Source organism: Girardinichthys multiradiatus, chromosome Y (genome assembly GCF_021462225.1).
Source record: "Girardinichthys multiradiatus isolate DD_20200921_A chromosome Y, DD_fGirMul_XY1, whole genome shotgun sequence".
NCBI classification, from domain to species: domain Eukaryota; kingdom Metazoa; phylum Chordata; class Actinopteri; order Cyprinodontiformes; family Goodeidae; genus Girardinichthys; species Girardinichthys multiradiatus.
In genome coordinates this window covers 6,861,943-6,887,153 of record NC_061818.1, presented here as the reverse complement: position 1 = coordinate 6,887,153, position 25,211 = coordinate 6,861,943, and the positions used below count along the sequence as shown (strand labels likewise).

At 44.3% G+C, this 25,211-nt stretch overlaps 1 protein-coding gene across 2 annotated transcripts in view; it reads left to right on the top strand.

Moving 5' to 3' along the window:
* Positions 1 to 9,815: 9,815 nt before the first annotated feature.
* Positions 9,816 to 25,211, top strand: part of LOC124864746 (ras-related protein Rab-37-like) — a 29,382-nt gene continuing 13,986 nt past the window's right edge. Inside the window, exons 1-8 of one of the 2 annotated variants that reach the window (XM_047359646.1) lie at positions 9,823 to 10,380; positions 13,168 to 13,278; positions 16,022 to 16,063; positions 18,264 to 18,330; positions 18,455 to 18,507; positions 18,889 to 18,954; positions 20,570 to 20,626; positions 20,706 to 20,782. In XM_047359646.1, the coding sequence (XP_047215602.1) occupies positions 10,270 to 10,380; positions 13,168 to 13,278; positions 16,022 to 16,063; positions 18,264 to 18,330; positions 18,455 to 18,507; positions 18,889 to 18,954; positions 20,570 to 20,626; positions 20,706 to 20,782 (584 nt within the window). In that variant the 5' untranslated portion in view covers positions 9,823 to 10,269. Of the gene's footprint in view, positions 10,381 to 13,167; positions 13,279 to 16,021; positions 16,064 to 18,263; positions 18,331 to 18,454; positions 18,508 to 18,888; positions 18,955 to 20,569; positions 20,627 to 20,705; positions 20,783 to 25,211 lie in introns of both variants that reach the window. The other variant, XM_047359647.1, reaches the window with a different exon arrangement.

Here is a 25,211-nt window from a genome sequence, read left to right as displayed (position 1 = left end):
TATTAGCTCCACATTAAATTAGCTGTAATATTTAGCTAACTTTAAAGCATGCAATGCTTATAAGCAGACAGACATTTTTTATACAGTGCCTTGCAAAAATAATCATTCTAATTGACCTTTTGGTAAATTGACAAAACCTATAAATACTTTCAAGTCATCCAAGTCACTTTCTCAAGTAACATTCACCTATCTGCTGTCACAAATGCTCACACCTACACTGGGGATGAGGCAGAGGGCACCCAGCCCTCTGCCTTTGTGGAGTGCAAAACTAATTCTCAAACATGAGCTGTGGATCTCTGCAGCTCCTCCAGAGTTACCATGGGCCTCAACCAAACATATCAGGCCTTTACACAACAGCTATATATCTGTGTCTAATCTGACTTCTAAAGGGAATTGACTGCTGTGGATTTTATTTGGTGGTATCAGAGTAAAGGGGGCTGAACACAAACGCACAGCACACTTTCAGATTTGTATTTCTTAAACTTTGATCATTATTCTGTGTAGGTCTTATCACATAAAATCCTAATAAGATACAATAAAGCTTGTTGATGCAGTTTAATGAAAATAAAAACATGAATGAACTCTTCAAGGCACTGTGTTTATTATTTTGCTTAGTTTTTAAGGATTCCTAAATGGACCTTGGCTGCATGTTTTGTAGTGTGTGTATGAAAATGGTGAAGTTGAACAAGTTAAAATTAAGGAAATATAAAATCTACCAGTAACAGTAGAAACAACCCTTATTCCCCTCTGTTTGGGAGCCTTAGGAGTTGTTTGGCTTTGAAAATAATAATAAAAAATATTCCCCTGAACCCGGTGATGGGCTGTAAGCAGAAAAAAAAGAAAAGCTCTTAAAGAGTTTCAGAAAGTGTGAAGAGATATGGATTAAAACCACTTTAATGTTGCAATAAGGTCTGGATCCTTGAGAGGAATGTATATCCACAGGGTAGACAAATAAAGGAGGAAAACTGCTCTGTGGTCCACTCAAGGAGGTTTCATGACCTTGCAGCTGATTTAGAAGCAGGTCCAGCTTTCATCGCCTCGCCGTCCTTCTCTCCTGAAGACACTGAGCCAACATCCAGCTGTCACAAAGCATCAGACAATGCAGGGCTGCACACTGAGCACCAGATGATGTTGTACAATAGCCCACTCTGCGTGCCCACACAGTGGAACTGCCTCAGGCGATTAAAACAGTGCTAGGCTGCAGAACATGATGTCTCCTGTGTGTCTCTGTGTGTGTGACTCAATCTGCAGACAATCCTGGTGGGAGACAGTGGCGTGGGCAAGACCTCCCTGCTGGTTCAGTTTGACCAGGGCAAGTTTATCCCGGGGTCGTTCACCTCCACCGTGGGCATTGGCTTTACTGTAAGTTCACCCCACCCATCCACCCACCACACTCACACACACACTCCCACTGTCTGTGCTATTGCTGCTTCCTGTTGTGGTGTTGTCTTCAGCCCAGTGAGAAGGACATGTCACTCCACTGGGCTGTTTGTACTTAAGTCGTGACATAACCGAACGCCCGAGCAGATCCTCTCTGACGCCCTCAGTGTGGAAGCATGAATCAGTGGTGCTCTCCTGAGTGGGATGCTACTTTTCCTTTCCTCACTGCATTCATTACGATCCTAGCAGTTTGAGAAGAATGATTATGGTCAACGATCTCAGTGCTGAGATTAAATTACTGGGAAGAGAGCGCAGCTAATGAATGTCACAGAGCTGAGCTGCTTGCTAACGGAGATGTGTAACAAAGTTGTGGCAGACGGGGCTGATCTTATGCTTTGTGACAGGTTTTAGGTGGGAGATGATGGGGGAGGGACACTAAGACACAGTGAGGCAGAGTCAGGCAAGCAGTAGAGGTGTGGGGGTTTATTTAAGGAGTGATTAATCTACTGCGACACTGAATAATCTGTGACCGTCACAAAAAAAAATGGGAAAGAATCAGTAAGGAGCTGTGAAATTGGTTTGCCATTTTACATTAGCATATGTTTATTCATATACAGTAAGTGCATGTGTGATTCAAGGTTTGTGAAAGAGAGAGAGCTCTGCAGGTAATAAGATGTGTTTAATCCAGTTGGAGCTGAAGTGTGAATAAGACTTTACGTGCTTATTGTAGAGTCATCATTGTAGAGTGCTATTTTTGACTATTAAAGCACACAAAATATGGAATCTCATGCATGGCTGATCCATGGTTATGTTTTTTAACGTGTTAAGTCTCTGCATGGTGATGAACGTCTATGACCGTACACCACCACCAGGACCCTGATGTCAACTGAGAAGGGCTTGTGCCTAAATCAAGGCATAAGACTAAAGGGTACAGAGCTTTGGAGCTGCAGCCCCAATGCTCTGGAACTCTTTGCCCTTTTGTCTATGTTCTGGTTTCATCTGGAGAGTGGGTCAGTGTTAGGTTTTGCAGTGGCAGCAGAAGAAGGCACTTTCCCATCTCTGATTCCCTGACATGATTATGAAACTTTAGATCTTATTTTGTATGTTAACACCTTGTTGATTTGACACCCTTTTACATATTTATTCATGTACTTTGGGGGCCTCTAGGCCAGCAAGGAGCCCCTACGCAGCCACACATTCTGCTTGTGCCTTGGTCTGGCTCTGCTTCTGCTCCCCTTTTAAAGAAAGTGTTTGTCATTGTGCTCATCGCAGAGATGGAGCAGGGAGTCAAGATCTCATATGTGTGAAGGAGTGAATGTATGTCAGTTATGCAACTTCAATAATCTCTGCTCCTGTGTCATTAACACAAAAAGAAGCAGCAGGGCCGAGCTCAATTTGTGGCAGTGGCAGGCAGAACTGCCACCGGAACTGCCACAGAGTGCCAGGGGATGCCACAGAGTGCCAGAGGATGTCACAGAGTGCCAGAGGATGTCACAGGGTGCCAGAGCATGTCACATGGTGCCAGAGGATGCCACAGAGTGCCAGGGGATGTCACAGGGTGACAGAGCCTGCCACAGGGTGCCAGAGGATGCCACAGGGTGCCAGTGGATGCCACAGAGCGCCAGGGGATGCCACAGGGTGCCAGGGGATGCCACAGGGTGCCAGAGGATGCCACAGAGTGCCAGAGGATGCCACAGGGTGCCAGGGGATGCCACAGAGTGCCAGAGGATGCCACAGAGTGCCAGAGGATGCCACAGGGTGCCAGAGGATGCCACAGGGTGCCAGAGGATGCCACAGGGTGCCAGGGGATGCCACAGGGTGCCAGGGGATGCCACATGGTGCCAGAGGATGCCACAGGGTGCCAGGGGATGCCACAGAGTGCCACAGGGTGCCAGAGGATGCCACAGGGTGCTAGAGGATGCCACAGGGTGCCAGAGGATGCCACAGGGTGCCAGGGGATGCCACAGGGTGCCAGGGGATGCCACATGGTGCCAGAGGATGCCACAGGGTGCCAGAGGATGCCACAGGGTGCCAGAGGATGCCACAGGGTGCCAGGGGATGCCACAGGGTGCCAGGGGATGCCACATGGTGCCAGAGGATGCCACAGGGTGCCAGAGGATGCCACAGGGTGCCAGAGGATGCCACAGGGTGCCAGAGGATGCCACAGGGTGCCAGGGGATGCCACAGGGTGCCAGGGGATGCCACATGGTGCCAGAGGATGCCACAGGGTGCCAGAGGATGCCACAGGGTGCCAGAGGATGCCACATGGTGCCAGAGGATGCCACATGGTGCCAGAGGATGCCACAGGGTGCCAGAGGATGCCACAGGGTGCCAGAGGATGCCACAGGGTGCCAGGGGATGCCACAGGGTGCCAGGGGATGCCACAGGGCGCCAGAGGATGCCACAGGGTGTCAGGGGATGCCAGAGAGACAAGACTGATAGGTCATTCTCCATGTATTGTTCGAAGCTCTAACCTGTTACTCAGTTGTTAGCTGCAGACAATGATGCAGTTATTGGTTGTTTCTTAACCAACATTCTAACCTAAATTCAAAGTCACTTCTATTTTTAATAGAAAAATATTGACAGACATACTTTTTTGATCTCTTTTGCTCAATGGTCCATAGCTCTGTTTCATTCTGCTTAGTTTGTTTTTGGCACTTGAATTACTTCTTCTCTGCTTGTATTCATGCTTTATGATAGTTTTAGATCAGTTCGCGAAATACAACATAACCCCATAGTTCACGAAAGGATTAATTAACAGTAAGATACAAACTTATCATAGTATAATTTTCTGTATGTCATTTTTGGTCTAGGCTACAAAAACTTGCTGCAGTTAATAATGTACTAAGAACACATGATGCACCCTAGACAACGGCCCCCATGCCAGTGTGTAGGGTGTCTGTAAATTAGGGTGTGCGAGCGCAACTGCAAAACATAGAAACAGATAAAAGATGTTTTTTGACTGACAGAATAAAGTACATTTATTTGGCAAATGAGTTAAGGTTTTATTTCTGGATATGCTGGTGGGATCAATTTGAAATGGTTGCCAGATATGTTTGAATGCTGAATCCTGTTTAAAGTTTCAGTGAAAACTTACTATGCGGTATGATGCTTGTTTACACAAGGGAGGTAAGAAATAGTTGTAATACACACAAAATGTAATATATAATGCTCAGAAAAATAAAGGGAACACTCATAACACATCCTAGATCTGAATGAATGAAATATTCTCATTGAATACTTTGTTCTGTACAAAGTTGAATGTGCTGACAACAAACGCACACATAAATCATAAATGGAAATCAAATTTATTAACCAATGGAGGCCTGGATTTGGAGTCACACACAAAATTAAAGTAGAAAAACACACTACAGGCTGATCCAACTTTGATGTAATGTCCTTAAAACAAGTCAAAATGAGGCTCAGTATTGTGTGTGTGGCCTCCACGTGTCTGTATGACCTCCCTACAACGCCTGGGCATGCTCCTGATGAGACGGTGGATGGTCTCCTGAGGGATCTCCTCCCAGACCTGGACTAAAGCATCCACCAACTCCTGGACAGTCTGTGGTGCAACGTGACGTTGGTGGATGGAGCGAGACATGATGTCCCAGATGTGCTCAATCGGATTCAGGTCTGGGGAACGGGCGGGCCAGTCCATAACTTCAATGTCTTCATCTTGCAGGAACTGCTGACACACTCCAGCCACACATGAGGTCTAGCATTGTCCTGCATTAGGAGGAACCCAGGGCCAACCGTACCAGCATATGGTCTCACAAGGGGTCTGAGGATCTCATCTCGGTACCTAATGGCAGTCAGGCTACCTCTGGCGAGCACATGGAAGAGATGCCACCCCGCACCATTACTGACCCACTGCCAAACCGGTCATGCTGAAGGATGTTGCAGGCAGCAGATCTCTCTCCACGGTGTCTCCAGACTCTGTCATGTCTGTCACATGTGCTCAGTGTGAACCTGCTTTCATCTGTGAAGAGCACAGGGCGCCAGTGGCGAATTAGCCAATCCTGGTGTTCTCTGGCAAATGCCAAGCGTCCTGCACGGTGTTGGGCTGTGAGCACAACCCCCATTTGTGGACGTCAGGCCCTCATACCATCCTCATGGAGTCAGTTTCTAACCGTTTGTACAGACACATGCACATTTGTGGCCTGCTGGAGGTCATTTTGCAGGGTTCTGGCAGTGCTCCTCCTGTTCCTCCTTGCACAAAGACGGAGGTAGCGGTCCTGCTGCTGAGTTGTTGCCCTCCTTCACGTCTCCTGGTGTACTGGCCTGTCTCCTGGTAGCGCCTCCAGGCTCTGGACACTACGCTGACAGACACAGCAAACCTTCTTGCCACAGCTCGCATTGATGTGCCATCCTGGATGAGCTGCACTACCTGAGCCACTTGTGTGGGTTGTAGAGTCCGTCTCATGCTACCACGAGTGTGAAAGCACCACCAACATTCAAAAGAGACCAAAACATCAGCCAGAAAGCATCGGTACTGAGAAGTGGTCTATGGTCCCCACCTGCAGAACCACTCCTTTATTGAGTGTGTCTTGCTAATCGCCAAAGATTTCCCCCTGTTGTCTATTCCATTTGAACAACAACATGTGAAATTGATTGTCAATCAGTGTTGCTTCCTAAGTGGAGAGTTTGATTTCACAGAAGTTTGATTTACTTGGAGTTATATTGTGTTGTTTAAGTGTCCCCTTTATTTTTTTGAGCAGTATATAAAGGGCTATGTCAAGAATTTATTGTCCAATAACAACTACAAATAAGTTAGATAGCTTAACTGAAAACTGCGTATGTTGTTGCTATCACTGTAAAAGCGGAGGTTTGATTTGTGGATTTTATGCCCCAGAAAGTTGATAAAAACTAACTGGTCTGTGAACATAAATGTAGCTACAGTTTTTAAAAACTGAAAGCCAAATGTTTGTGTATTTACATTTTCATTTAGTCATATTGGCAAATTTATTTCACATTTACATGTGAGTAGTTATTCTGATGTTGATTCATTTCTGGCCTGTGCTGCTGCTCAGTGTATCTTCTGTGAAAAAAAACAACTTGGAAACAGTGGTCACCTTTTAAGAAAGCACCAGAGAGAAGCAATTTATTTTTCTGACAACAATCAAGGTATGATTTTATTGAATGTTATTTAAGTCTCTTATGGGATGTTATTGTTGTCATGTAGAGTATGCAATGCTTTTTTAACAATTCTGTATCTGTTTTTAAGAGACATTTGTGGTGTCCTGCTTCTGTAAGGAAGGCAGACAAGCATTCAGGAGTCACTACCATTGCCCAATGTGCAACTCTCTTGTAATCACACGGTCCTCGAACTTCATCCAATAATATGGGATTGATAGAGCTTTGATTATGTAAAGCAAATATGTTAGTATAAAATTCAGGCTAATACTCTAACAATATTAACAGGTAACAGCATCTACATACTCAATACCCTCAACAAACCGTCTTTTTTTCGCAGGGAAGCAACATGTTGACTGACAGTCAGACTGCAGCTGATTGGTGCCAAAAACAACATTTGAGGGTAGAGTCACACTTCCAAACGTACTTGACATGGGCAACACTGAACAAACTGAAACCCTCGAGGCCATAAAGAACTGGGAGGATGAATACGATGACAGCTCTCCAGCTGAACTTTAAACTATTGTTTTTGAAAAAAGGAGGACTACGAAAAATTCTGCTCAGAAATTATTGATGTACAAAATCTAAACAATTTTGCTGGGTTTGAGGCAGACTAATTAGTCTTTGTGGACACTAAAGAGTATAGCCAAAGTAAATGTACAACAGTGACCCCCATGACATCCTCTGGCACCCTGTTGCATCCTCTGGCACCCTCTGGCAGCTCCTGGCACCCTCTAGCATCCCCTGGCATCCTCTGGCACCCTGTGGCATCCTCTGGCACCCTGTGGCATCCTCTGGCACCTTGTGGCATCCTCTGGCACCCTGTTGCATCCCCTGGCACCCTGTGGCATCCTCTGGCACCTTGTGGCATCCTCTGGCACCTTGTGGCATCCCCTGGCATTCTGTTGCATCCCCTGGCACCCTGTGGCATCCTCTGGCACCTTGTGGCATCCTCTGGCACCCTGTTGCATCCCCTGGCACCCGTGGCATCCTCTGGCACCTTGTGGCATCCTCTGGCACCTTGTGGCATCCCCTGGCACTCTGTGGCATCCTCTGGCAGCCTGTGGCATCCTCTGGCACCCTGTGGCATCCTCTGGCACCCTGTGGAATCCTCTGGCAGCCCGTGGCGTCCTCTGGCATCCTCTGGCACCCTCTGGCACCGTGTGGCATCCTCTGGCACCCTCTGTGGCATCCTCTGGCATCCTCTGGCAGCCCGTGGCATCTTCTGGCACCTTGTGGCATCCTCTGGCAGCCCGTGGCATCCTCTGGCATCCTCTGGCACCCTCTGGCACCGTGTGGCATCCTCTGGCACCCTCTGTGGCATCCTCTGGAACCCTCTGTGGCATCCTCTGGCACCCTGTGGCATCCTCTGGCAGCCCCTGGCGTCCTCTGGCATCCTCTGGCACCCTGTGGCATCCCCTGGCACCCTGTGGCATCCCCTGGCACTCTGTGGCATCCTCTGGCAGCCTGTGGCATCCCCTGGCACTCTGTGGCATCCTCTGGCAGCCTGTGGCATCCTCTCGCAGCCTGTGGCATCCTCTGGCACCCTGTGGCATCCTCTGGCAGCCCATGGCGTCCTCTGGCATCCTCTGGCACCCTCTGGCACCATGTGGCATCCTCTGGCACCCTCTGTGGCATCCTCTGGCACCCTGTGGCATCCTCTGGCACCCTGTGGCGTCCTCTGGCATCCTCTGGGACCCTGTGGCATCCCCTGGCAGCCCGTGGCGTCCTCTGGCATCCTCTGGCACCCTGTGGCATCCTCTGGCACCCTCTGTGGCATCCTCTGGCACCCTGTGGCATCCTCTGGCAGCCCCTGGCGTCCTCTGGCATCCTCTGGCACCCTGTGGCATCCCCTGGCACTCTGTGGCATCCTCTGGCAGCCTGTGGCATCCTCTGGCACCCTGTGGCATCCCCTGGCACTCTGTGGCATCCTCTGGCAGCCTGTGGCATCCTCTGGCAGCCTGTGGCATCCTCTGGCACCCTGTGGCATCCTCTGGCAGGCTGTGGCATCCTCTGGCATCCTGTGGCATCCTCTGGCAGCCCGTGGCATCCTTTGGCACCCTGTGGCATCCTCTGGCAGCCCGTGGCGTCCTCTGGCATCCTCTGGCACCCTGTGGCATCCCCTGGCACTCTGTGGCATCCTCTGGCAGCCTGTGGCATCCCCAGGCACCTTGTGGCATCCCCTGGCACCCTGTGGCATCCTCTGACAGCCCGTGGCATCCTCTGGCACCCTGTGGCATCCTCTGGCAGCCCGTGGCATCCTCTGGCACCCTGTGGCATCCCCTGGCACCCTGTGGCATCCTCTGGCGGCCCGTGGCATCCTCTGGCACCCTCTGGCACCGTGTGGCATCCCCTGGCACCCTGTGGCATCCTCTGGCAGCCTGTGGCATCCTCTGGCACCCTGTGGCATCCTCTGGCAGCCCGTGGCATCCTCTGGCACCCTCTGGCACCGTGTGGCATCCTCTGGCACCCTCTGGCACCCTGTGATATCCTCTGGCACCCTGTGACATCCTCTGGCACCCTGTGGCACCCTCTGGCACCCTGTGGCACCCTCTGGCACCCTGTGGCATCCTTGTGGCAGCCTCATGGCCTGGGATATCCAGCGTGTTTTTAAGCATTTATTTATAATTTTCTGTGAGTGATAATTCAGAATAGCCGCTCGTGCTCTATAATAAACCGGCTGTTTGTGCAATAAATCTTCGTCATCCTTTCAACACGTCACACATACACATAGTGTATTTATTTTCCATGTCAAGTAAATACAATCACCTTATGTTATGGGTCTAAAGCTGTTTATTAAATAATAATCAATAATGACATCATTATTTAAAGGTAACAGGCTATAACAACAATGACATCCCGTTTGCCGATAATCAGCATCAGCTTCCAAAAAAACAGCGGCAACAGCCGTGGCAAGCATTTACGGCCGGTCTGGCACTTTCTGGCATCCTCGCGGAATCCCCTGCCACCCTGTGGCAGTCAGACTGCCACTGCCACAAATGCTTGCTGTCTCTCAAGAGAAGGCGGAGCAGTTAGATTTCTGATTGTACCGCTAGGGGAAGACAAACAATGCAAGAAAAGATTCATTCATGGTTTTTTTTTTTGTCTCATTAGGAAATTGAATCTGTGAAACCATTTTAAATATATATGAAGGGAAGAAGTAGAGTAATCGATTATTTGTCTGCTGTGATGTAAAAATGTATAAGAGTGGATGAGAATCACTTTATGGCATAATGCGATCACTTTAATATAGTATGTGCACCTTTGGGTTCAGATGCGCTGACCCCCCTCAGCTCCATGTCAGCCACAAAAGACGCGCTGCAATAAGCGAACACTGTCGACGTCCTTCTGTGCATCTGTGGCCAGCTCTAATTATCTGCCCACGCCAGGATGCGCCGCTCCGCTCCGCCAAAGCAGAGAAATGTTTCCGCCTGCTCGTCATTACCGCTCTCCTGACTGCTGGAGGCAGACGCGCCGCCGCCACAGCTCACTGCCTCTCAAGTTTCTCCATCGTGCGCCTCCGTGTTTTTAACACTGTTCAGGTCTGATCTTCCCTCTTTCTTCCTTCTTCTTTCTCACCACCCCTGAGGGAAGTGTCTGTACTGCATATTACTATGCGATCAGAGGGGCTGGAGGTCGGCGCAGCCCGGGATTGATCGCTCACTGACACCGTGCGCCTCTTCTCTTTCTTGAACGCATCTTGGAGGTATAAAAGCTGCTGCTGCCGCTGCTGCTCCGGCTCTCCTTGGCAGTACCATGTCCATGCGAAAGGCGTCGTTGACGGACAAGCAGGCTAAAAACGGCACGTCAAAATATGTGTTGGAGAGATGCGCCTCTATTAACGAGTACTATGATATTGCCTTCAAGGTGTGTATTTCCGTTTTGGCTTGAGTGTGGTGTTTTTTTTATTTTTTATTGTTGTTGCATGTTTTGATCAGAAGACCTGGGTGTAGACTCTGTAATGAACAACATGCAATTGGAGAATGTGCACTAGTAGTGGCAACCTTTAACTACCAGCTGATTGGTCTGCCTTTTGTTATTGTCCTTGTTAATATCAAGCCATGCAGCAGATGGTTGGGAGATCTTACTGATTCAAATATTTACCAAGGGAGTACTTGTTGCTTCTCTCCTGAATATTTGCTCAAGCAGACAAGGGGATGATCTCTTTTTAAATCTATCTGTTGATCTGACTGACATGCAATGTTGTAATCAAATGAATCTGAAATGATTGCATAATTGCTCATCCTGCTGTTGCAATTATTTTTGATTAGTATTTCGAGAGAGTTGCATGTTGTAAAATGATTGCGGTTGGCTGCGATCACCCCGACCTTTTTTTTCCTCTGATTATGAATTAGAGAGCCACAGTTTTCTAAGAAAAGATGTGGGCATGGGACAGTATGAGATTCAGACCATGTGATACAAACAGCTGTATGAACAGAATAAACATTGAAAACAAAAATTTAACTGTAATCTAAATACTGCTAAAATAATATATTTTAATATATTGATTATGAGATCTGCATTAATTATAGTGATTTATTTATTGTTATTTCGGTTTTTACAATTAGACATAGGCACAAAAAAATTTTGATCAAAAAAGTACTTATAAAGTGCTTGTTTTGCAGAATTGAATGCCTTTTTGCTGTTCGGCGGTTTACAGAGTATCCAAAGCCAGCCCAAGGCATAAACGAATTAAGCTTAGCGCAAGAGTACTACAATTTCCACACAAGTCATTTTTATAAATGCATTTCTTACTTTGGTTACATGTGTGATAACTGTGTAAAATAAAACTTGTGATAGTGGATATTTAACATTTTGAATGACTTGCGGAGTACAATATCTTGTTGTTGAACAGATCTAGCAAACATGTGTATGGGGCCATATGGATTTTGTTTAGGCTGGATGGGTACTAACTGGATGAATGTCAACCATCTTGGGTTGACTTAATAGAACCCATATGTGCAAAACCAGTTGGGCACCCTATGTACGCCTTAGCTGGGTTTCAAATTGGTATTAAGAAAATCAATTCAAAGATTTGCAACATGTTTAGGACAAAAATGGCTTAAAATCTTTACCCAAGGTTGTCATGGTAACTTTGAGGGAGCTGCAGAGATCTACAAATCAGGTTGAAGAATATGTCAGTGGGACAACTGCTAGTATCTCACAAAAGTGAGTACAACCCTCACATTTTTGTAAATATATTTTTATATCTTCTTATATCTTTTCAAAGGACAACGCTGAAGATAAGCAGTCAGTGTGCAGCCTGTAAAACTGTATAAATTTGCTGTAGCCATTAATGTCTAAACTGCTGGCAACAAAAGAGAGTACACCCCTCAATGAACATGTGCAAACTGTGTTTGATTAGCTGTTTTCCCTCAAGGTACTCATTAGTCCTACAAGGTCTCAGGTGTGATGGGGAGCAGGTGTGTGTTTTTGCTCTTTACACTCTCTCATTCTGGTCACTGGAAGCTCAACATGGCACCTCATGGCAGCTGGAGGAGCGCAAAGTCTCTGACATCCACCATCTCCATTATGTTGTCATAGAGGAGAGGAGGAGGATTCCTGTGGCAGCCCATGAAGCTCTAGTGAACCCCATGCCCGGTAGAGTTATGACAGGGCTGGAAAAAATGGTGGGCATACAACAATATTGACCCTTTGGGGACAATTCAGACATTTTCACTTAGGAATGTACTCACTTTTGTTGCCAGTGGTTTAGAGATTAATGGCTGTGTGTTCAGTTATTTTTAAGGGGCAACAAATGAAACTGCTATAAAAGCTGTACACTGAGTACTTTGCAATGTTTCAAAGTGCTATATGGTGTTGTCCCGTGTCCCATGAAAGGATATTAAATAATATACATGAAAATGTGAAGGGTGTACTCACTTTTTTGAGATACTGTATGTGTGGTGGCTAACACTGCACATCACCCTAAACACACCACAAACCCAGTGAAACATGGTGGTGACAGCATCATGTTGTGGGAGGCTTTTCTTCAGCAGGGACTGAGAAGACTGATGGAGATGGATGCAGGGCAATCCAAGAATCCTCCCGTTTGAGGCTGCAGAAGACTGAAAAATAATGCATCAAAACACATATCCCTAAACTTTAGCTGATTTTTTATTAAACTTAGAAAGGTGCATCAGAGTATGTGCGATTGGGTGATGATTTTCAAACAGAAAATAGTGAGAGTTCTTAGTTTTGATGCATTTCATTCTTACTGAAAAAAAAATAATTTGTCAGTGTTTGATCTGCTGATCACTGATCAGAGCTGATCAAGGGAAATTCTTACATCTGACTGACTGATTGATTGTTGCACCTCCACCAAAAATAGTCTGAGTTTTTAGTTTTAATTAATTTCATTACTAGGAAAAAAATCTCATTTTTCAGCATTTAACCTTAACCTTTCAGAGCTGTGTAAGGAAAAATTCAGATTCCATTTGCTGGCCGATTAATCGGTGCATTTCTTCTTATAGCATTGATATACCTTGATACCGGTTACTGACCCATACCTACACTCAAACATTATGAACCCAGTTGTTTTCAGTTTCCAACATTATTTAAACGGCAGATTCTGTTTTAGTCATTTGAACCCGGTGTCATAAAATTCATGCCACTGACCTGTCGCCTTCTTCTCTGATGGTGGGGTGTCTCTAGGTGATGCTGCTCGGAGATTCGGCGGTGGGGAAGACGTGTGTCTTGGTGCGCTTTAAAGATGGGGCATTTCTGGGAGGCAACTTTATAGCCACCGTTGGAATAGACTTTAGGGTGAGAAAGATGCTCCAGAAAAGATACACCTGAACTGTATGAACCATTTAGTTATTTTTTGTGCTTTTACAAATTTTTCTGATGAAGTAATGTTTTTTTCCTTTAATGACATCTACAAAAACAAGTTATTCACTGGTAGGAGTGCCATCGGCCCAATTAGCGCCTATTTCCTCACAAAATTCTTCATCACTCTACAATGATAGCACTAAATGTACAAATCCTCTCACTAATCAGTCAAGTTCACAGACCACTCGTGCTGCTTGGAGCTGTGTACGGCTTCGTAAATGTCTTGGCAGATGCCTGCCCACGTACCCCCGTCTCCTGGAAAGCTTGGCCGCGGCTCAGCGCAGCCCTGGAGGAGTCACCCTGCTGTCGCACAAACTCCTACCTTGTCACATGCATCTGTTGCACAAAGAGACACATACACACATTCAAACACAGGTAGTGGCTGTCGGTGGATTTCAAGCAAATGACTACTCTGCAACATCTTCATCTGTGAAAGAGGAAAAAAAAGCTTTAGATCGCCTCCCGTCAAAGAAAGACACTTGCACTAATGGCAAGTCAGGTATAGGGGTGTACAGTCTGAAAAGTGTTGCATTAGCCAAAGTGATATTTAGCCTTTCAGTGGACATAAAGGCACATGCATATCTGACGTGCATTTAAAAAACCCTTAAGATGTCACATGTAGTTATACAGAAGCAGCTAAAATGCATTGAAAAGCGAAGTGACTCTTATTGACATTAATTAAAAACCATAATTAATTGATGCTGTTCATTCAGAAAAAAAGGCTGAGGGTGTAATTGCCTTTCTGTTTCCATCCTTGTTCACTAGTAGGGGTCTGAAGCAGCCTAGTAACAAAGCAATTTGAGATAAACAGTTGAGGCAATATGTTGAGGATGTCCTCTTTGCATGGTTTGGCAGGCAAGGCAGGCTGTTGTGGCAGCTTTTACATGCTGGTCTATTTTGGGCATGCTTCCTTGCAGCAGTTGCTCAGCATGCAGCCTGCTCTCACGTCATAATTGGGGGGAGAGAAACAAAATGGAAACCCATGGCAACTAATGCAAGGGTTGAACTAATGCAAGTTCCCTTTGCTAAGACAGAGGCTTCAGCAGGTGGCAGCTTTAACTGTCGTCGATGGCTCGGCGCACAACACGTAGGTTTTATACTGTTATTGAGGTAGTTTGTTCCTGTGTTTCCTTGTTAAGTGAGTGAATGTTTGTGCTTTTTGTGCTTTCACAAGAAAGGCAGGCCCTGTCAGTTATGACCTCACTGATATGGTGTTCCAGGAAGTGCACTTTTTTGCCTCACTTCCTTCTTCTAACCAACTGTTTTTCCTTTTGTGGTTTTTGTTTTGCAAACTTTGTTGTGACCTGGTTTGTGCCTGTAGCATCATGTCATGACGACTGGAAGAAAGTACAGTGTTTTTTTGCAGTTAAACAATGGTACATTTAAAATGTCTCAAAAAGTATTCATACCCCTTAAACATTGTTTCACGAGATATTATGCGATAGATCAACACAAATAAAATCTCATTGTGAAGTTAAACGAAAAGGATGCCTGGTTTTCAAAATTGTTACACATAAAAATCAAAAAGTATGTTGTACATTTCTATTTAGCCCTTTTAGTCTGATATACCTATACACAAAATACAGTGCAAAGCATTGCCATCAGAAGTCACCTAATTAGTTATTAGTGCAAATTAGATGACTAATTGGCACAACACCAAACACAGCAATATGTATTCTTTGGTAACTCTGGAGGAGCTGCAGATTTTGCAGGTTTGGTGGAAGAATCTGTTGACAGGACACCTATTAGTTGTGCACTCCACATCTTTGGTCCTTATGGAAGAGTGGCAAGAAAAACATTCTTAAAATGAAACCAAAAGGTGAGCTGTTTGCTAACATCCAGAACACTATGTGTGGCAGAAAACAACAAGTGTGCATCACCCTGGACACACTAGTGAAACTGGTTGCAAGGAAGATGTTTAAAGCTACATACAGGAAATCCTGAAAATAAAAAAACTGTTAAATGCTGTAAAAGACTTGAGGCTGGGGCAGAGGTTCAGCTTCCAACTGGACGACAACCCTAAACACCCAGCCAGAGCTTCAACTGAATGTTTTAGATCAAAGTGTATTCATGTGGTAGAATGGCCTCGTTAAAGTCAAGACTTTTTTTGGTTTAAAAAAAAATATTGTTGTGTGGGAACAAAAACGAAAACTGTGTGCTGCTTTGTGTTGGTTTATTCCATAAAATGTCAAAAAAAATACATCAAAGTTTGTGGTTGTATAGTGACACAACCTGAAAAAGCACAAGGGGTGTGCATACTTTTGCGTATTAATACACAACCGCTATGCATAAAAGGGTATCTCCACTCTTCTAGAAGCACCCATCCATGACACTTAGGGGGGCTAAACTTTTTCATACTTGTTTTTGGGCTACAGGAAATCAGAGGGCACCCCTACAGGGTGGCAGGAAATTAACGGAGGAGTCCGTTGTTATGCTGCCAGCCGTCTTTCTCCCTCTGCTGTAATTAAGTCTAATCCTGGGACCTTGCTATTCTGTGGGTGTTGCAAATTACTTTCTCTGCCAGCATTCAAAGCCACTTTTAGCTGCCTTGTTTGTTCTGTCACACGCTGAGTCGCAATGCTTTTTTAGGCCGCCATAATGTTCATCAGCCGCTCCCGTGTCATTTTCAAACATATGCCGTCTCGTCTCTCACTCACAGTCCCTCTTGTTTCCACAGAATAAAGTGGTGGATGTTGACAACCTGAAAGTCAAGCTCCAGGTGAGAGTCTGGTTCTCTTTTTGCACCTTTCTGATCATATCAGCTCAAACTAAACGCTCACCCAAACTCATCTGACAGGTTGTGTAGAAGGTAAATAAATAGATCAATGTGAAACATGCTTTGATGTAATCGCCTGGCTGCCATATTTAATCCAAGAGGAAGTGAATTCTTTATTAATATTTTAGGTTGACACTGTAGCAGAATGTAATATACAGCATCCAACACAGTTATTGAAAAATCTGATAACGATTTGTACAAAAACCTCATCCTCATTCCACCCTCCTAATCTGCGTTATTTCAAACTTTTTATTTGCAGCCCTGACTGTTACGGGGCAGTTTCCTGACTTAAGAATTATCTGCCTCATCTGAAAGAAGCGTTCTCTTATATTTCCTATTTTGAAGAGTGGCTATGGGCCTTTTTCTTACTTCATATTTATACCAGAGGAAAACGTTTTAGAGTTTACAGAAAGTCTGTCCTTAAAATGACCTCATTCAGGGATTTTTTTTCTCTTGAACTTAAAAACATGTGGCATAAACATTAAGTCAAGGAAGCAAAAAAGATGACATAACAAAAAGAAAATAAATCTGCAAATAGACAAAACCTCTGATTTTAGGGATTACTAACTATAAGTTGATATGCTAATTCAGTACTCTATCATGCAAATGTTTAATTGGCATAATAAAATAAAAGTAGGTGATGTGCCGATCTGAAAGTACAATCGTTTTTTGTGGAAGAATCATAATGTCAAATGAACAGCCACAGTGCATAGCAAAAGTATTCATACCCCAAGCTGGTTTGAGTTGATGGGAAGATGGATGAAGCTAGTTCAGGGCAATCCTGGAAGAAAACCTACTTGAGGCCGCCAGAGATTTGAGACTGGACGGGAATAACCTTACAGCAGGGCAACGAACCTAAGCTTACAGTCAGAGCTAGATAGTTTAGATCTAAGCATATTCATGTGTTAGAATGGCTCAGTCAAAGTTCAGATGTAAATGTACCTATCTGTGGCAAACATTGAGACTGCAGAGAACCTCCATCCAATCTAACTGAGTTTGAGATATGTTTTGATATTTAAGAGCAACAGAGCAAACATGTAGAAGATGGTGATCTGATCAGACAAGACCAAAACTGAACCTTTTAGTCTATATGCAAAATATTGGCAAAACACTGCATATCACCCTGAACACACCATCACCATGGTAAAACATGGTGGTGACAGCATCATGCTGTGGGAGTTGGCTGTGTTGTTGGGAATATGGATATTCCTAAATACACTACTGGTCCAAAGTTTCTTATTTTATGGTTTTCTTTATGTTTATGACTATTTACATTGTATGTAGATTCTCACTGAAATCTCACTTAACAGTGAATGAACACATACTGTAGCAAACAAAAAATTGTAAAAGAACTTTAAATATGTTTTATATTTTAGATTTCTTAAAGTAGCCGCCCTTTGCTGACTGAAATATTAACCTTTGGCCATCTCTCAATGAACGTCTGGGAAGTTCTTTCAAGACTCTTTTGAAAACCATTTCAGGTGACCTCCTCATGAAGGTCATAGAGAGAAGGCTAAGAGAGCAACGCAGTAATCAAAGCAAAGGGTGGCTATTTTGACGAATGTAAAATAGAAAAATGTTCAGTTATTTCACACTTTTTGTGTACTATATAATCCCATGTATGTTCATTCACAGTTCACAGTTATGAAAGTAAAAACACCCATTAAGGGAGAAAGTGTATCTAAAACCTTTGACCAGTAGTGTATACCTGTTTACTCTGACACTCATAAATAAAACTTAGCACAATAAATTACCTTCAGAAGTCGCCTAGTTGATAAATATTGACTACCTGTATCCATGAATGATTTTCCTTCCATTTCACAGTTATGGAGAACTTTTTGTTGGTCTATCACCTAAAATCGCAATAAAACATAGAAATGTGTGGTGTTAATGTCACAAAATCTAAAAGAATAATTACAAATAAATCAAGGGTATGAAAACCTGTACTAGGCACATCAAGTTACATTATATTAAGTACTGTTTTAAAAAAAAATCCTCACACTATAATCTGTGCTTTCTTTGTACTTTCTAAAAGTGCTGTATTTGTAGATCATTAAAATTCCAGTCATCCATGGGCTGGTTGGGATTAGCTGGGTGGTCTTTCTGTGTCGGATTCTGTGTAATTGTGCTGCTTGTTGTGCAGATCTGGGACACAGCTGGTCAGGAGAGATTCCGCAGCGTAACGCACGCATATTACAGAGATGCCCAGGGTAACCTTTGCTGTTTATATTTCAAGCACACGCGTGTGAGTGTGTGCGTGCATGCGTGTGCGTCTACTGTGCATGCATGAATGAAGGTGCTGACAGAAAGAGCTGTTGTTCTCTTCTTTTGCAGCATTACTTCTACTTTATGATATCACCAACAAGCCATCGTTTGACAATATCAGGGTAAGACTCCCTATCCACCTGCTCGTCTTATCATTCTCTGTCTGTTAATTTTTTCCTCCTGCTCCTAAATCTCGAGCTGGATGCTTCTCTCTGTCTCTTCACATGCGATGCACTACCTGGGCCTGTAACATTTCCTCCAAGACCTATTTAGAAATGACACGATGCTGTCGTCTGCCTGGCTACACGCTCACCAGTTTCAGTAATGAAAAGCAATAAAAGTGCTTGAGGATAAGAATGACTCAGTGTCGGCATGATTGATAAGAGCGTGCTTACAATACAACACAGCTCAGGAGTGGAACAAGATAAAGAAGAAGAAAGTGCATTCTTCAAGTGGTGCTGTTTCTTTTGGTTACATCTCCTCTTCTTTCTGTACTTTTGAAGGCTTGGCTGACTGAAATACACGAATATGCCCAGAAGGATGTGGTCATCATGTTGCTCGGCAACAAGGTGAACAAAGCTTTGTTATTTTGTGTGCGTTTTTATAAACGATGGGAAGGATATTGGTTTTTTTTTTAGTGCAGTTTTAACACACTCTTATCACATTCGCGCAGACATGTAAACGCTTTACAAGACAGAAAATTCTTCCACTGTGACACGAATGCAGAAAGGCAAACTGTGGTTTGCTCATTCCCATTCTTGCATGTAAAACATTGAAAATGTGTCCTCACTAATGCAGTTCTGTGAAAAAGCATTTCCCCCTCCAAAGATTTCTTCAGTTTTTACTTTTTCTGTCACTGTTAAATGTTGCAGATAATCAAACACCTGCCATTTCCAAGGTTTTGGGACTTCAGAAAATCAGAGTGAGACTCAGTGTCCACAAATGGAGCAAAAACATGAAACAGCAGTTCCCCTGCCAAAATTACTCATCGACAGCTCATCCAGGAGGTCACACAAGAACCCACAAAAACATTTTAAACGCCACAGGTTTCAATTGCCACAGTTACTGTCAGAGTTCATGCTTCAACAATAAGGAAGAGAGACTGGGCAAAAATGGCATCCAAATGTGTGCTCTTGGAGCACACATTTGCTAAAAAAAACATCCTGATGGTGCCCAAGACTGTTTGGAAAATATTCTGTGGACTGAGGAGAGAGAAGTGGATGTTTTGGGGTGGTGTGTATCCCATAACACCAGGCATAAAACTAACACAGCATTTCAGAATATGACAATCTTACTGAGAGTCAAGTACGGTGGTGGTATTGTGATGTTCTGAGACTGTTGCTGTCTAACAGAAAATGCTGAAGGAGATTGTCTGGCTAGCTTAAGTTTAAGCCCACATTGGTTATCCTGCAGGACAATGGTCCAAAGCACATCAGCAAGCTGATTAAAATGTTGAGATATAACCTAAAGCAGGCTGTTCATGCTCAAAACCTCACCAATGTGGATGGCACAACAATTCTGCAATGAAGGTGGGCTAAAATTCCTCCACAGAAAACTCAATGCCATTTATCACAAACGCTTGATTTGTTGTAGCCCGCAAGGGTGGGCCAGCTAGGTATTAGATGCTTCACACAGGGCAAGGCTGGCTTTGATAGCTTTTTTCCCTTAATAAAGGAAATCAGAATTTGAAAATTGCATTTTGTATTCTGTCAGGTTATCTTTGTCTGATATCACACATTAAAGTTTGACAAAAAAGCAAAAAATACTTGATAACAGACTTCATAACAGGCCCCCTTAGCTTCCCTCTTTTTGCTATAAGCCTCTGAGCCAACGTCTGTACAGAGCTTAAGGCGTTTGAAAGAGAAAAATCCTTTCCCTCATTCAAAGCACCAGTCACTGCCTATTTATGTAAAAAGCTCCCTCTGGTGGTTCAGAAAGGACTCCTCAAAGGGTCGTGGGTGTCACGAAGCAGCTCAGATCTTTTACCGTGAAAGCAGCAAGACTGTAAGTCTGTGTGAGCATTGCTCTTCTGCTGGGGGTGGAGCTGCTGACATCCCATCAGTTCTCATGGAGCTGCATCTCAGGCAACCCAGCAGCCAGAGAAAGAGGCTGACAAGACTGTGCATCACTGTGACTAATTTTGTGGTGAATCTTTGACCCCTGATATGTTTTTCTCTCTCACAGTCAGACATGGCTGCAGAGAGGGTGGTGAAGACTGAGGATGGAGAGAAGCTGGCCAAGGTAATAATAGATGTCTTAAAGTGCTTACATCCGCATTAAAAACATCCTCGGTTCTTTTCTAATGTTTTTTCCGTTTTAGGAATATGGGGTGCCATTTATGGAGACCAGTGCAAAGACAGGAGTCAACGTGGAGCTGGCTTTTCTCGCAATAGCAAAGTAAGTCTTAAAGCTGTTGTGATTCTCATTTAACCATTTGCACAGATTAAAAGTCTTATGTTTAATGTGTCAGTTTCATGAGGAGCAATCTCTTACAAAAGGTTCTCTCCAGATTTGCTCAATGGTTTTTATTAACATTGAGCTTTTCCTTGAGTTTTTTTATTTAGTTTTTTATTTATTCTTTATTGTTAAAAGAAAGATTACCTACCTCTTTTTAAGCTTGCTGTGCTGCCATCAGGTGGGGACAAAAACTTTTAGAAGTTGAGACATCAAAATGTTTGATATTAAGAATTACAGGGGTTGGACATATTTAATAAAGTAGAATATGTGTTTTATTAAGGCTCCTTTTAAAAACATACTTTTTATCAAGCCCATATTTCTATGTTAAAATGTTTGTTATTGCTCTGATGTAATATTCTAATCTTAAATGTTTTCATTAGCTGTTAGCAGAAAATCATCATAATTAGCAGAAATAAAGACTTAAAAACATCGTCTGTGCATAATAAATCTACAGGGGTTGGGCAATGAAACTGAAACACCTGTCATTTTAGTGTGGGAGGTTTCATGGCTAAATTGGACCAGCCTGGTAGCCAGTCTTCATTGATTGCACATTGCACCAGTAAGAGCAGAGTGTGAAGGTTCAATTAGCAGGATAAGAGCACAGTTTTGCTCAAAATATTGAAATGCACACAGCATTATGGGTGACATACCAGAGTTCAAAAGAGGACAAATTGTTGGTGCACGTCTTGCTGGCGCATCTGTGACCAAGACAGCAAGTCTTAGTGATGTATCAAGAGCCACGGTATCCAGGGTAATGTCAGCATACCACCAAGAAGGACGAACCACATCCAACAGGATTAACTGTGGACGCAAGAGGAAGCTATCTGAAAGGGATGTTCGGGTGCTAACCCGGATTGCATCCAAAAAACATAAAACCACGGCTGCCCAAATCACGGCAGAATTAAATGTGCACCTCAACTCTCCTGTTTCCACCAGAACTGTCCGTCGGGAGCTCCACAGGGTCAATATACACGGCCGGGCTGCTATAGCCAAACCTTTGGTCACTCATGCCAATGCCAAACGTCGGTTTCAATGGTGCAAGGAGCGCAAATCTTGGGCAGTGGACAATGTGAAACATGTATTGTTCTCTGATGAGTCCACCTTTACTGTTTTCCCCACATCCGGGAGAGTTACGGTGTGGAGAAGCCCCAAAGAAGCGTACCACCCAGACTGTTGCATGCCCAGAGTGAAGCATGGGGGTGGATCAGTGATGGTTTGGGCTGCCATATCATGGCATTCCCTTGGCCCAATACTTGTGCTAGATGGGCGCGTCACTGCCAAGGACTACCAAACCATTCTTGAGGACCATGTGCATCCAAAGGTTCAAACATTGTATCCTGAAGGCGATGCCGTGTATCAAGATGACAATGCACCAATACACACAGCAAGACTGGTGAAAAATTGGTTTGATGAACATGAAAGTGAAGTTGAACATCTCCCATGGCCTGCACAGTCACCAGATCTAAATATTATTGAGCCACTTTGGGGTGTTTTGGAGGAGCGAGACAGGAAACGTTTTCCTCCACCAGTATCACGTAGTGACCTGGCCACTATCCTGCAAGAAAAATGGCTTAAAATCCCTCTGACCACTGTGCAGGACTTGTATATGTTATTCCCAAGACGAATTGACGCTGTATTGGCCGCAAAAGGAGGCCCGACACCATACTGATAAATTATTGTGGTCTAAAACCAGGTGTTTCAGTTTCATTGTCCAACCCCTGTAAATGTCAGAGGATGTATTCAGGCAGTACAGTACAAGTCTGTCCGATGCTCAAACCAGCTCTCCATCCAACGGGTCCGGACTTCCCCAAACCTGAAAGGTCTTACTAAGCAGGTTTAATGAAAGTTCTGTTTAAGCTGATGTCGGGAAATGACTCGCCTAGCCTCTGACAGCCTTCATCTGGCTTAGGTAGTTTTTGGACATATATATCTGCATAATAAGGTCCTTTCAAACATTCATGTGTTCGGCTTCCACCCTCTGGGAAGTCTCCTTTGAAGTGGGGAACACCATAAGCCTTCCATACCCTGGGAAACGTCGTGTTCAGCCATTCTTTATGTTCAGTCCAGATGGTTTTCGACCAGGAGGTAATGAAGGAGAGGTAGACTCGATGAGTATAAAGAGGGGCTAAGGGCAGATAGTTCTGAGTGAATATGTTCCAAAAACAGCTAGGCAAATGTCTGAGCTTGGTATTAATACATTCCTGCAGGGCTTCTCGATTCCGAAAAGCCAACGGGTAATTTGTACGGTTTCTGGTTGACAAAGTGTTTTTAGGCCTAGGAGTGTCAGGAAGGCATGTGCCATTCTGCGCTGTGGCGTTGGATCCTCCTGCGGGGATGACAAGGCCCCAGTCGGTGTGGTTGCTGGTGTGCTGGGATGCGTCTGGTTTAGTGGACACATTCTCGTCACAATTTAACTGATATTTCCCCCAAAATTCCCAACGGGGAAACCAGGCTGGGCAACTCACAACTCTTGAAGGAGCCTTGTGGATAACTTCAGGCTCCCAATAACAGTGGCCTCTAAACTGTACCAAGGGCTGACAGGCCCAGTCGCAGTGTCACTTTGGGACCCCTCGATCAGGGTGAATCCAATTGCAGCGAATTGTACAACGGATGAGTCGGTGCAAAATTTTCACCCATATTATTACTCCTTCAGTGAGTTCAAGGTTGGAGATAGACCAGTTGTGATTGACAAGTTGTTGGGTCGTGGAGTCGTTTATCCATGTTGGGTTTCTCTGTAGAACCTTCTTCAGTCTGGTGAAATTGGTTTCTTGGCTTTCATGAAAGAACACAGACTGGTTCTTTAGGGGAGGGTATTCTGTCCAAGGCAAAAAGACGTTCAGAGAGATTGTGTTCCAGCAAGTTTGGTTGGCATATTTTGAAGAGCCATGAGCGACCTTAACATGGGTTAAGTTCCATGGTCCCACTCCAGCTTGGTAAAGTATAACTAACAAAAGAATAATGCTGATAAGAAAAACAAAAGACGCTCTATCTGTAATCTTTATCCGTTTCCATAGCTTGGGTCGAGCAAAGGGACTTGTGTTGTCAGGGTTGTCAGGAGGCTCTTCATCTTAGGCATTAAAAGTAGCTAAATAACTGAGAGGACTCATGTCTGAATAAGTCTCTGGCATTGTTATCCTTGGGAATAGCCTGCTAATTCCAGTTGATCTGCTTCTTCAGTTCTGTCCACTCGTCCTTTGAGCAGGGTTTGATAAATGGGTGATGGGTAAGGCAATCCAGGTTCCAACCCCTTCCACATCCATGTCCACTGGTAGACTAGCCAATGATCAGGTTATATCTGTGGTCCTGCAAGGTTATATCCGTCTATGGCCCGCCTTTGTCTATAGGTCTCATAAGCCAACCCCACTTCTGACAGGGTACTGATTGACATGTACAGGTCCTTCTCAAAATATTAGCATATTGTGATAAAGTTCATTATTTTCCATAATGTCATGATGAAAATTTAACATTCATATATTTTAGATTCATTGCACACTAACTGAAATATTTCAGGTCTTTTATTGTCTTAATACGGAAGATTCTGGCATACAGCTCATGAAAACCCAAAATTCCTATCTCACAAAATTAGCATATCATTAAAAAGGTCTCTAAACGAGCTATGAACCTAATCATCTGAATCAACGAGTTAACTCTAAACACCTGCAAAAGATTCCTGAGGCCTTTAAAGCTCCCAGCCTGGTTCATCACTCAAAACCCCAATCATGGGTAAGACTGCCGACCTGACTGCTGTCCAGAAGGCCACTATTGACACCCTCAAGCAAGAGGGTCTAGCGCCTTGCATCACAACTAGATCTTTCGACTTCTTCTCATCCATCCTTTCTACTAACGCCAGCTCTCTCTTCCTCCGACTCTCATGCTGGCTAAAGGAAGTGACGATGACTATTTCGGTCAGTGAGGCATCTGTCAGCAGATTCTTGACTACATGGTGTGCTGTTGCAACGGCTACTTTTTATGCCAAATCCCATGGCAGGTTATGCGATCTCAGTCTGTCTAGGCATATTGTTATCCTTCTCAGGCTGTGGTTGATGGCACCATTCAGTCCTTCTTCCAGGACTACCCACATTTTTTCTCTATACTCTTTCAAATCTTCTCCCTTTTTGTAAGCGGCAATGGGAGCGTGGATGACAGTATAATAAGTGAGGTTGGCCCCACTAGTCAGATGCACTTTGCTTGCTTTGTTCTGGCTCACTTGTCTTCTCAGCTCTCGAACCTCTTTTTTGTAATTTTCCCTTGCCTGGGCTCTTAACCTTTTCCTGAATTTGGTATTGTGGATCTTGAAGTTGTCATTTGTGAAAACTAACAGTCCATCTCCCTATTTCCCAGGGGTCTCCGATAACTTGGTATAGTCGAG